General features: G+C 42.4%; 1 protein-coding gene across 5 annotated transcripts in view; it reads right to left on the bottom strand.

The window, feature by feature from the left end:
* The window catches only part of YTHDF3 (YTH N6-methyladenosine RNA binding protein 3), a 59,134-nt gene that overhangs the window by 32,778 nt on the left and 13,736 nt on the right, over window positions 1–12,620 (bottom strand). The window contains exons 2-4 of one of the 5 annotated variants that reach the window (XM_040354273.1): window positions 11,547–11,636; window positions 11,332–11,411; window positions 7,919–7,943 (exon numbers count right to left, since the gene is read on the bottom strand). In XM_040354273.1, coding sequence (XP_040210207.1) covers window positions 7,919–7,943; window positions 11,332–11,340 — 34 coding nt within the window. In that variant the 5' untranslated portion in view covers window positions 11,341–11,411; window positions 11,547–11,636. Of the gene's footprint in view, window positions 1–7,918; window positions 7,978–11,331; window positions 11,412–11,546; window positions 11,637–12,620 lie in introns of all 5 variants that reach the window. The other 4 variants (XM_040354274.1, XM_040354272.1, XM_040354275.1 and 1 more) reach the window with 4 other exon arrangements.

Genomic DNA, 12,620 nt, shown 5'->3' with positions numbered 1-12,620 from the left:
TGTATTCATTTTTATCTGGATGTCAGTAACCCGGTATTTTAATAAAGGGTGTGTTTTTTGATATACTGCACCATGACGTTTTCCTCTCTTTTTCATTTTTAATATGCTCAAACCTGCTCTTTGAACGCCTTTACCTATAAATATCCCTGGAGGAGATAAGTGTATATGTCCTGGGAGAAACATCCAGCTGATCCTAAGGTTGTTTGGTATCCCATGGAGAGGTGAAAAAAGATCGCGAAGAGCCTGGTGAATTAACACCTATGTGCTGAGCCCATTTGATCTCCGTAGCAGAGATCCACCTGAGTCGGTAAGCGGACAATTTATCTACCTTTACCTGATGGAAGCATAAACTGAAGATTTGTACCCCTGCTCCTGTGTTTAATCGAATCTTTGCAGTTTTTTCCATATGGTATATACAGTGCCTTGCGAAAGTATTCGGCCCCCTTGAACTTTGCGACCTTTTGCCACATTTCAGGCTTCAAACAAAGATATAAAACAAATTTTTTTTGAAGAATCAACAACAAGTGGGACACAATCATGAGGTGGAACAAAATTTATTGGATATTTCAAACCTTTTTAACAAATAAAAAACTGAAAAATTGGGCGTGCAAAATTATTCAGCCCCCTTAAGTAAATACTTTGTAGCGCCACCTTTTGCTGCGATTACAGCTGTAAGTCGCTTGGGGTATGTCTCTATCAGTTTTGCACATCGAGAGACTGAAATTTTTGCCCATTCCTCCTTGCAAAACAGCTCGAGCTCAGTGAGGTTGGATGGAGAGCGTTTGTGAACAGCAGTTTTCAGTTCTTTCCACAGATTCTCGATTGGATTCAGGTCTGGACTTTGACTTGGCCATTCTAACACCTGGATATGTTTTTTTGTGAACCATTCCATTGTAGATTTGGCAACATTGTCTTGTTTGAAGACAAATCTCCGTCCCAGTCTCAGGTCTTTTGCAGACCCCATCAGGTTTTCTTCCAGAAGGAGCCAAATACAGGACCAATCCATCTTCCCATCAATTTTAACCATCTTCCCTGTCCCTGCTGAAGAAAAGCAGGCCCAAACCATGATGCTGCCACCACCACCATGTTTGACAGTGGGGATGGTGTGTTTAGGGTGTTGCTTTTACGCCAAACATAACGTTTTGCATTGTTGCCAAAAAGTTCAATTTTTGTTTCATCTGACCAGAGCACCTTCTTCCACATGCTTGGTGTGTCTCCCAGGTGGCTTGTGGCAAACTTTAACCACTTACCCCCCGGACCATATTGCTGCCCAAAGACCAGAGTACTTTTTGCGATTCGGGACTGCGTCGCTTTAACAGACAATTGCGCGGTCGTGCGACGTGGCTCCCAAACAAAATTGGCGTCCTTTTTTTCCCACAAATAGAGCTTTCTTTTGGTGGTATTTGATCACCTCTGCGTTTTTTATTTTTTGCGCTATAAACAAAAATAGAACGACAATTTTGAAAAAAATGAATATTTTTTACTTTTTGCTGTAATAAATATCCCCCAAAAATATATAAAAAAACATTTTTTTTCCTCAGTTTAGGCCGATACGTATTCTTCTACATATTTTTCGTAAAAAAAAATCGCAATAAGCGTTTATTGATTGGTTTGCGCAAAAGTTATAGCGTTTACAAAATAGGGGGTATTTTTATGGCATTTTTATTAATATTTTTTTTACTAGTAATGGCGGCGATCAGCTATTTTTTTTTCGGTATTGCGACATTATGGCGGACACTTTGGACATTTTTGACACATTTTTGGGACCATTGGCATTTTTATAGCGATCAGTGCTATAAAAATGCATTTGATTACTATAAAAATGCCACTGGCAGTGAAGGGGTTAACACTAGGGGGCGGGGAAGGGGTTAAGTATGCCTGGGTGTGTTCTTACTGTGGGGGGGGGGTGGCCTCACTAGGGGAAACACTGATCCTCGGTTCATACAGTGTATGAACCGAAGAAAAGCATTTCCCCTGCTGACAGGAACGAGAGCTGTGTGTTTACACACACAGCTCCCGTTCCCCGCTCTGTACCGAGCGATCGCGTGTGCCCGGCGGCGATCGCGCCCGCCGGGCACACGCACGGGAGTCGGGGGCGAGCGGGGGGCGCGCGCGCGCGCCTCCGGCGGCGCGCGTACGCCCCTAGTGGCGGCTAAAAGGTAGGACGTCATAATACGTGATCTCGCCTAGGAGAGCCACCTTGTGGACGTATTATGACGGTGCGGCGACGGCAAGTGGTTAAACAACACTTTTTATGGATATCTTTAAGAAATGGCTTTCTTCTTGCCACTCTTCCATAAAGGCCAGATTTGTGCAGTATACAGGGACTGATTGTTGTCCTATGGACAGAGTCTCCCACCTCAGCTGTAGATCTCTGCAGTTCATCCAGAGTGATCATGGGCCTCTTGGCTGCATCTCTGAGTCTTCTCCTTGTATGAGCTGAAAGTTTAGAGGGACGGCCAGGTCTTCGTAGATTTGCAGCGGTCTGATACTCCTTCCATTTCAATATTATCGCTTGCACAGTGCTCCTTGGGATGTTTAAAGCTTGGGAAATCTTTTTGTATCCAAATCCGGCTTTAAACTTCTCCACAACAGTATCTCGGACCTGCCTGGTGTGTTCCTTGTTCTTCATGATGCTCTCTGCCATGGGTGCTCAACCTGTTGCTCTCCAGCTGTTGCAAAACTACAATTCCCATAATGCCTCAGCCTTTGGGAGACATGCTTGTACCTGTCAGCGGCTTGCAATGCCTCATGTGAATTGTAGTTCCGCAACAGCTGGAGAGCCACAGGTTGAGCACCCATGCTCTCTGCGCTTTAAACGGACCTCTGAGACTATTACAGTGCAGGTGCATTTATACAGAGACTTGATTACACACATGGGGATTCTATTTATCATCATTAGTCATTTAGGTCAACATTGGATCATTCAGAGATCCTCACTGAACTTCTGAAGAGAGTTTGCTGCACTGAAAGTAAAGGGGCTGAATAGTTTTGCACGCCCAATTTTTCAGTTTTTTATTAGTTAAAAAAGTTTGAAATATCCAATAAAATACATTCCACTTCATGATTGTGTCCCACTTGTTGTTGATTCTTCAAAAAAAAAAAAAAAAAAATAGTTTTATATCTTCATGTTTGAAGCCTGAAATGTGGCAAAAAAGAGATTTTTAATACAGCTTACCTGTAAAATCTTTTTCTTGGAGTACATCACGGGACACAGAGCGGCATTCATTACTATATGGGTTATATGGAGTACCTTCAGGTGTAGACACTGGCAATCTTCAAACAGGAAATGCCCCTCCCTATATAACCCCCTCCCATAGGAGGAGTACCTCAGTTTTGTAGCAAGCAGTATGCCTCCCAAAATGGTCCTCAAAAGAGGGGTGGGAGCTCTGTGTCCCGTGATGTACTCCAAGAAAAAGATTTTACAGGTAAGCTGTATTAAAAATCTCTTTTTCTTTATCGTTACATCACGGGACACAGAGCGGCATTCATTACTATATGGGATGTCCCAAAGCAATGCTTACAATGAGGGGAGGGAGAACATCTCCAAGACAAAAGGATTTAATTTAGAGATATACTCAAATCATAATAAATCCAACTTATTTGAGAAAAATAATCTTAAATTTTAAATTTAACTCAAAAAAAGAGGAGCCCCCGGAATCCGAGGGTCTCAAACTGCAGCCTGCAGCACTGCCTGCCCGAAGGCAGTATCAGTATTCCTTCTTACGTCCAACTTGTAGAATTTTGTAAACGTGTGGACAGAAGACCAGGTTGCCGCCTTGCAAACTTGAGCCATAGAGATCTGGTGGTGTGCTGCCCAGGAGGCGCCCATGGCTCTATAGAATGAGCCTTTAATGATACTGGAGGAGGCAACCCTTTCAAGCCGTAGGCCTGAGTGATTAATTGCTTAATCCACCTAGAAATGGTGGACTTTGCAGCTGCCTGCCCCTTCTTGGGCCCATCCGGTAGAATGAACAGCACATCTGTCTTCCGGATCTTCTTTGTAGCTTTAAGATAGGCCTTCATGGCCCTGACAATATCCAAGGTATGCAGCAACCCTTCCTTTCTGGAAGTAGGTTTAGGGAAGAAGGATGGTAATACCAAATCCTGGTTCAAATGAAAACTGTCTCCGTGGGGATGTCTAGACCTTCAGGCCCTGGGAACCTTCTTCTTCCATGAAGGATCCACTGTCCTGGGCCCATACAGCACCCTGGCAAACAGAAAACATTAGGCGCCCCAAAGGTTTCTAAGTTCTGGGCCCAGGGTCCAGCTCTCTTAAAAAGAAAGCATTATGGGCTATACCCCAAGGGTTTGGGGTCCGGTTACTGACCACTTTAGCGCGCAGGCTTTTTTGGACAGAACCGGTAGCTCACCTAATCCCAAGGATGCGGAGGCAAGCTAAACCATGACTAACACCTAAGACACTGGCGTAAAAACTGAGGTACTCCTCCTATGGGAGGGGGTTATATAGGGAGGGGCATTTCCTGTTTGAAGATTGCCAGTGTCTACACCTGAAGGTACTCCATATAACCCATATAGTAATGAATGCCGCTCTGTGTCCCGTGATGTAACGATAAAGAAAGGTCGCAAAGTTCAAGGGGGGCGAATACTTTCGCAAGGCACTGTGTGTGTGTGTGTGTGTGTATGTATGTGTGTATATATATATATATATATATATATATATATTATATATACACACACACACACACACACACATATATACATATACATATATACACACACACACACACTTTTATACTCGCCTGTTAATGCGATTTTTTTTAGGTTGCGCATTATTTTCACTCTATTATGTGGGATATTTCATGACAAACGAGTAAGTATTTATAATGCGAAAACCTATTGAACACCAAAAAAAACAATTTGCTGCAGGACCTCCTCTTTAAAGAGGAAGTAAACCCTCTCAATTTTTTTTTTTTTTAAATAAACCCTTGCAATAGAAAGGCATAATGAGCTAGTATGCACAGCAAACTAGCTCATTATGTGGCACTTACCTGAGAACGAAGCCCCCGAAGTCCTCCTCGGTCCCGTCCACCGCCATGTCCCCTCGGAGCTTCTTCTGGTTATCGCCGCTCCGGCCCTGTGATCGGCGAGGACGCCACTGCCGTGCATGCGCGCGGGAATACGGCATCAACACTGTAATGCCATTCAGAAAAAACAGCACGGTCAGTGCGCCTGCACCGTAGACATCGGTGCATTCCTTATTGCAAATATCTCCTTAACCGTGTAGGTTAAGGAGATATTTCTTTCACCTTGCAGGTGCACCCTGTAGGTGCAAGGGGGGTTTACAACCACTTTAAGCATTCTTAGGGTGTAGATTTCCTCTCACTTCCTGTTGTCTCCCTTTGTTTGTAAGTCAGATGTTTGTAACTAAGGGGCTGCCTGTACTATTGAATACATGGGATCTCTTACAAATATTAACCCTTTTAGACACAAAGTGATTTTTACCATTTTTATTTGGTCAGAAAACCTAGTCTGGCATTGTGCAAATAAGCCGTAAAGAACTGATAGCACTGCAAAACAGGAAGCAGGGCCTACCTACCCCAGGCAAAAATGGCTGCCTCTGTGTAGAAATACATTTCTGAACTTTGCAAATGTCTGCATAGAACCAGGCTTCTTTGTACAGTGTCATATTTTTTTTTATGTCAAACAGAATCCTCTCACACGTTTATTGTATAACACTGAAGAAAATATGTTTGCTTTAAGTAAAACCGGACAAAAAAAAGGCTACTAGTACCTCCTTTACATAACAGTGTGCTTAGAAACATGTTGGTCGCTGAAGCAGTTTTGGCAGATTCTCATATTGAACTATGGCTTACACCACCTACATTTGTCTTATTCATTTTGTACTGAGTAAATATTGTTTACTATTGCAACACGGGAACTTGAATCAGAAAGACCATGTGAAAACAAAGGCTTGCAGCTGGGAACACTCATAGACAAAGAAGACTATTTCCCCATAGCTGCAACACAAGAACACCATGTATCTGGGAGATACGGAACAATTTGATGAAGAAATGTCTGAGATAATCAGAATTTCTCGTCAAGAAAGCAACATAAAAAGGAGATAAGCAGGATAATCACCCATTCCTGCTATTCAGTACAGGAAACCAAGAATACAAGCAGTAGGAAAAAAGGGGCATGTAAAACAAACTACTATCGACTTTAACCACTAGGGTACCGCACGCCATCAAATGACGGCGGGCGGAATACCCTATTGTTCTGACAGGACGTCATTTGACGTCCTGTCATTTAAAGCCTCTAGGGGGCGCGCGCGTGCGCCGCCCGTCGCGTCACTGGGAACACAATGCGCGTGCCCGATGGCCGCCAGGCACCCGCGATTGCACAGTAGCTGAGCAGGGACGTGGAGCTCTGTGTATAAACACAGAGCTCCACATCCTGTCAGGGATAGGAGACCGATGCTGTGTCCCTTGTACATAGGGACACAGATCGGTCACCTCCCCCAGTCACCCCCCTCCCCCTACAGTTAGAACACTCCAAGGCTACACATTTAGCCCCTTCCCTGCCCCCCAGTGGTTAACCCCTTCCCTGCCAGTCACATTTATACAGTAATCAATGCATATTTATAGCAGTGTTCACTGTATAAATGTGAATGGTCCCAAAAATGTGTCAAAAGTGTCCGCTATAATGTCGCAGTCCCGAAAAAAAATAAAATAAATAAATAAAAAATATTTATTTTTTTAAAAAATCATAATTATGCCCCCTATTTTGTAGGCAATATAACTTTTGCGCAAACCAGTCACTATACGGTTATTGCGATTTCATTTATTATTTATTTTATTTTTTTTACCAAAAATATGTAGAAGAATACGTATCGGCCTAAACTGAGATAAAAAATTTTTATTTTTTTTTTTTAAATGGGATATTTATTATAGCAAAAAGCACAAATACTGTGTTTTTTTTCAAAACTTATGCTCCTTTTTTTGTTTATAGCCCAAAAAATAAAAACCGTACAGGCAAACAAATACCACCAAAAGAAAGCTCTATTTGTGGGGAAAAAAAGGACGTCAAATTTGTTTGGGAGCCACGTCGCACAATTGTCAGTTAAAGCGACGCAGTGCCGGAAGCTAAAATTTTGTCTGGGCAGGAAGGGGGTGTAGATGCACAGTAGGCAAGTGGTTAAAGTGGTTTGTAAACCCCACACAGGAAATTACAAACAAAGCCTCTGTAGCGTGTACTTGTCACATTTAGGAGAACCAAATGTCATTTATGCTGCTTCATTCCTCTGCCATCTGCTGACCAGTTTTCCTGACGCCAAGAGAAAAAAGGTGACAGGGGAGGGACCTCCAGCTGATTGATAGCATCTGCTTTGTCCCTGTGAGACGTGTAAAAGGGAGGTGTCGCTCTTCCCTCCAATCAGCTCTTAGAGCTCTCCTTACTGAGCTCTGCAGAGTGTGACTTCAGCTCTCTGCCACCTTTTTTCTGTCAGCTCAGACAAGCTTTATAAATTCTGGACTTTGAACAGATGTAGAGAAAAAGAGAGCTGTAGATTAACAGGTACAACGTATGTAGGAGGATTTCTTTCATTTCTGTGCATCACCAGAGGCCAGTCCCTTCATTGGGTATTGTAAAGCCTGCAAACGATGGCTTGCAACTCAGTTCAGGGCTCTGAAGTCCCCCTTGCCTCCCTCAATGTATTGTTCTAATAGGGAGGATCGGACTAGAGAAGAAGTTTAAATTTGTATCCAATGTACCTGCTTTTCCCCAAGTGAAATAAATCAGGTTTATGACAGGTTTATAATTGAACCATTTCAGTAAACTCAATCCTAAGGAAAAGTCACAAAATAAGCCAAGATCAATCACTAAAGTTCTTTTTTTTTTTTAGTCCTGTTTGTCAAAAATACTGTAATACAAAACATAAATAAAAAGGCAGACGTACCTTTGTTTCCCTGTCCTTTAGGTCTCTGCAACAACGTAGAAAAAGAAAGAAAAAGGTCACTGGAATTAAATACACAGAGAATTCTTTAGAAGTTAGAACAATCAATCCTACACTTACAAGCATCATCAACAGAATATTGTGATAACCCCGTTTTTAGGGCACAGAGTCTATAGCACAATTTATTAACATTATGGACCACAAAACACACAAATGTGTTAAATTAAAAAAAAAAAAAAATGCAGTTATGACCAGAAAAGTTCTAATTCTAGAAGAACAAATTTAAAGTTAAAATAAACCTAAAAGTATTCATCTATACAAAAAACACTTACATTATTCCAAAAACCCAAATAAAATATTTTTCTAGGCCATGCTAAAATAAAACTAACTTTCTGACGCTACAATTTTTACATTAAAAAAATAAAAACATGACAAATTTTATATACAATACACCGGGCTATGAGAAATTCTTAAAGTGGAACTCCAAGTGGGAATTTTTTATATATATATATATATATATATATATATATATATATATATAAATAATTTTTTGTGTGATGTGTATTGGTTTGCCAGCTACATCCAGATGTTGAAGGAGGAGTGTGGGATTGGAAAGCAATTACCATACATATACTCATCTAGGATGGCTGCAGCTGTCCCCCATCAGCTCTAATCACATGACCGCTCAGCTCTCAGTCTTCGCTGTCAGTAACTGGCTCTCTGCTCTGCCCCTCCAGCGCTCACTGGAGTGCTGGGCAGTGAAGGGACGGGAGTGGCAGTCTGAGGCTCCCAGTGGTGCACAGAGGCCCCGCCAGCTACTGGTCAGGTATTTGCATGGATCCCAAACATTATTGTCAAGATCCCTGCAGAGCCTGGACATGCAGGCAGATACAAGTGCACTCCTATGACCTGAAAATTGAAGCATGGCCAAAAAAAGCTTTGGCTACACTTCTCTTTTAATTATATTCTGCCAGATACTAGCACCAGCTGTAGGCTTTGGCTGCTTCGACTTAAAGTTCTGGGTCTTGTATGGTGACAACAGTGGGTCACGTGCTCTACACCTTGACCATTAGGCCTCGTTCAAAAAAGCAATTGGATTGCAGCAAAAATGTGCAGTTGAGCCACGTTTTAGCAGCTCGCTAACCGCCACCCTTAAAGTGTTACTAAACCCAGTAATAAGAAAATAGTTCATCCGCCACCCGCCAGTTTATAAATCCTTTTACATTAAAATATTGCCACTATATACCTTTTTGGATGACCTGTATACCACGGTTACATGATAAACTGCACAGTTTCTCCAGTGCTGAGAGGTCAGGTAGGAGGAGATTTCCACTACAGACTATATACACACCCACATGTGATGTCAAGATCATGTGACCCGTCTAGTTCCGAGAACAAGGAAATGTTCTCTCCAGCAAAAAAGACAACTGAGCATGTGCAGGTTGGCTACCATGCCTGTGTTAGCCAGCCTTCCCCAAATGGACAGTGGAGGAGGAGGGGAATCTGTGCATACAGGATAAAACTGCCTTTTTACACAATGCAGAGGATTAACCCCTTAGGTTCCACAGCGGGTATAAAAAGCATGCAACAAACCGGCCTAAATTTACCATTAACAAAATATCCTGTATTCTTTTCACTGAAAACAAGGTGCTCTGTAAACAGATGGAATGAGATCCCATGGCCCCTCCTCACCTATAATACATTCAACGCATTTCACATATCTTCTCTGGACCCATCACTAAAGTACTTTTTTCCTGGAGCGCCACTTTAAAAATTCAAAACACACACATAGGAACCTTAATAACTATACAGTATATACAGTATATGCAGAGAACGGCTCTAACAAGCAATACTGTTCATGAGCCAGTCAATACCTTAGTCTGTATGTGTGCCTGGGGGGGGGGGGGAGTATTGAAGAGTTAGAAACCCTGTAAGGTTTTAACTGCCATCTCCGGCTTAATTAGAAAAATCTAAATCACAAATGAGACAAAATTAATATTTTAGTAGATTTAGAAAAATCTAAATCACAAATCAGACAAAATTAATATTTTAGTAGATTAATATCTGCAATTGGGATCCAACAGGGGTTATACTCATTTCCCACTCTTTCCAAAACTAAAAAGAAAACATTTTTTTTGCTGAACGTGCACTTTTAATCTTAAATGCCTGCCATGTTTTTCTTCATTTTTCTGGCTTCAAAGTGTGAAGGGTTAAAAACTCAGCACAGGGTTTTGCCGGGATAAATGTGAGGAGATTCTCCCCAATGTGACAGGCTTCTAACCTTTCCCTAAAGTGTTACTAAACTCACAAGAGTAAAATAAATCTGTATATGCAGCATAGCATGCTTGTTATACTCACTGTGAAACTTAAAGCGGTAGTTCCCCCTCCAAAAAATGTTTACCCTTAGTCTGATGCTCATTTTGTCTAGGGGAATCGGCTAGTTGTTTTAAAATCAACGCTGTACTTACCGTTGTAGAGAGCGATCTTCTCCGCCACTTCCGGGTTTGGTCTTCGGGGATGGGCGTTCCTTCTTGTTTGACAGGCTTCCGACGGTCGCATCCATCACGTCCCGATTTTCCGAAAGTAGCCGAACGTCGGTGCGCAGGCGCCGTATAGAGCCGCGCCGACGTTCGGCTTCTTTCGGCTACTCGTGACGCGATGGATGCGACCGTCGGAAGCCTGTCAATCAAGAAGGAACGCCCATCCCCGAAGACCAATCCCGGAAGTGGCGGAGAAGATCGCTCTCTACAACGGTAAGTACAGCCTCAATTTTAAAACAACTAGCCGATTCCCCTAGACAAAATGAGCATCAGACTAAGGGTAAAAAAAATTTGGAGGGGGAACTACCGCTTTAAGGGGTTAATCCTCGGCATTGTGTAAAAAGGCAGTTTTATCCTGTATGCACAGATCCTCCCCCTCCTGCACTGTCTATCTTGGGAAGGCTGGCTAACACAGGCAGGGTAGCCAACCTGCACATGCTCAGTTGTGACTTTTATGCTAGAGAGAACATTTCCTTGTTCTCAGAGCTAGCCAGGTCACATGATATTGACATCACACATGTGGGCGTGTATACAGGCTGAAGTAAAAATCTCCTCCTTCCTGAACTCCAAGTACTGGAGAAACTGTGCAGTTTATCAATGACCGTGGTATGCAGATCAGACAAAAAGGTATATAGTGGCAACATTTTAATGTAAAAATAAGATTTATAAGCTGTGGGCACTGTGGGGGGCAGTGGGATGTGTGTCTCTGTTGGAAATCTTTTTCTTAATTTCACACTACAGGAATATAGAAACAAAATCAGAAAACTGCTACACTAACAGCAATAAACACCCGACAATGACTCATTTTCCCCCAATCTTTAAAAAAAAAATTAAACAATATCTTAAGTTGGGTTTTAGCTGTTGTAATAGGCAAACCTTATCCATAAGAAGTTCTGCCTATCCTTGAAGGGCGCTGTCAATCCTAATTTGGTTCAACACATGGACAGTGAATAGATCTAATAATGAAAGCAAGAAATTAATTCTAGAGTACTTTTCAAACCCTTTTAAGTCCCACCAACAGCTCATGCAGACAGTAAAACCACAATACCAAGACACAAATTACTCCCCCCCGACCCTACATCTGAGATTACCTTCAAACATGCACTGCTGGTGGGTCTTCAGGATGGGCTTTAGGGCTCATTCACACCAGCAGATGCTTATACAGTGCCAGATGATGTGTGCTGTAACGGGAGCAATGCCAATGCATTGGAAGGATGGACTGCAATATTTACTTTTCTTTTTCGCCTTTATTACAATGTCACAAAATGATTTTTCTTCATCTTTATGCACCACTTTTTGTCACAATAAAGCATAGTGCGTCACGTCATTCTGTGCTGAAAAAAGAAGAGCATGTCCTACTTTTTTCAGTACAAACGACTGCAGCACAATGGTGTGAACTCATACGACTCATGGCAAACTGCCTTGTCTATACATTAGGAATACACAGCCCACTGCATACAGTGTGAATGGGCCCTAAATGGTTATATGTGTATTTTAGGTGGCCATTTATAAAATGAGTGCAAATGTTGGTAGAATGTGAAATGTCTCTTATGTGACAAGTGTAAAATCCCCAAGGCTTTGTCGCACCCAGGAAGCTGCAGGTGTTGCATATAGCCGACAACACAAATAACTGTACACAGCCAAACTTCTGCATAAGCATTTACCCACATATGCACACGCCGTATTTTTCCTAAAAAAAAAGTTGCACATTTAAAGCGGGGTTCACCCTAAAAAAATTTTTTTAACATTACATCCAACATACTAACGACATGTAAAGTATGCTGGTATTTTTTTTTTTCTCCGTACATACCGTTTAATTGTTTTTTCTCCCAGGCTTCCAGGTTCTGATTCCCGTGGGACTGGGCGTTCCTATTGAAAGCTTAGCTGATTGACGTCTGGTGAAAATCTTCCCATGTCGCATAAAGCGTGTCACCAGTTTTCCGTAAATAGCCGACCTGCGAGTCGGCGCTATACAGCGCCTGCGCAGTCAGCTCTACATGGCGGGCGCAGGCGCCGTATAGCTCCGACTCGCAGGTAGGCTATTAACGGAAAACTGGTGACGCGCTTCGTGCGCCATGGGAAGATTTTCACCAGACATCAATCAGCTAAGCTTTCAATAGGAATGCCCAGTCCCACGGGAATCAGAACCCGGAAGCCTGGGCGAA

The sequence above is a fragment of the Rana temporaria genome, chromosome 5, assembly GCF_905171775.1.
Source record: "Rana temporaria chromosome 5, aRanTem1.1, whole genome shotgun sequence".
NCBI lineage: Eukaryota > Metazoa > Chordata > Amphibia > Anura > Ranidae > Rana > Rana temporaria.
This window is presented reverse-complemented; position numbering and strand designations above follow the sequence as displayed.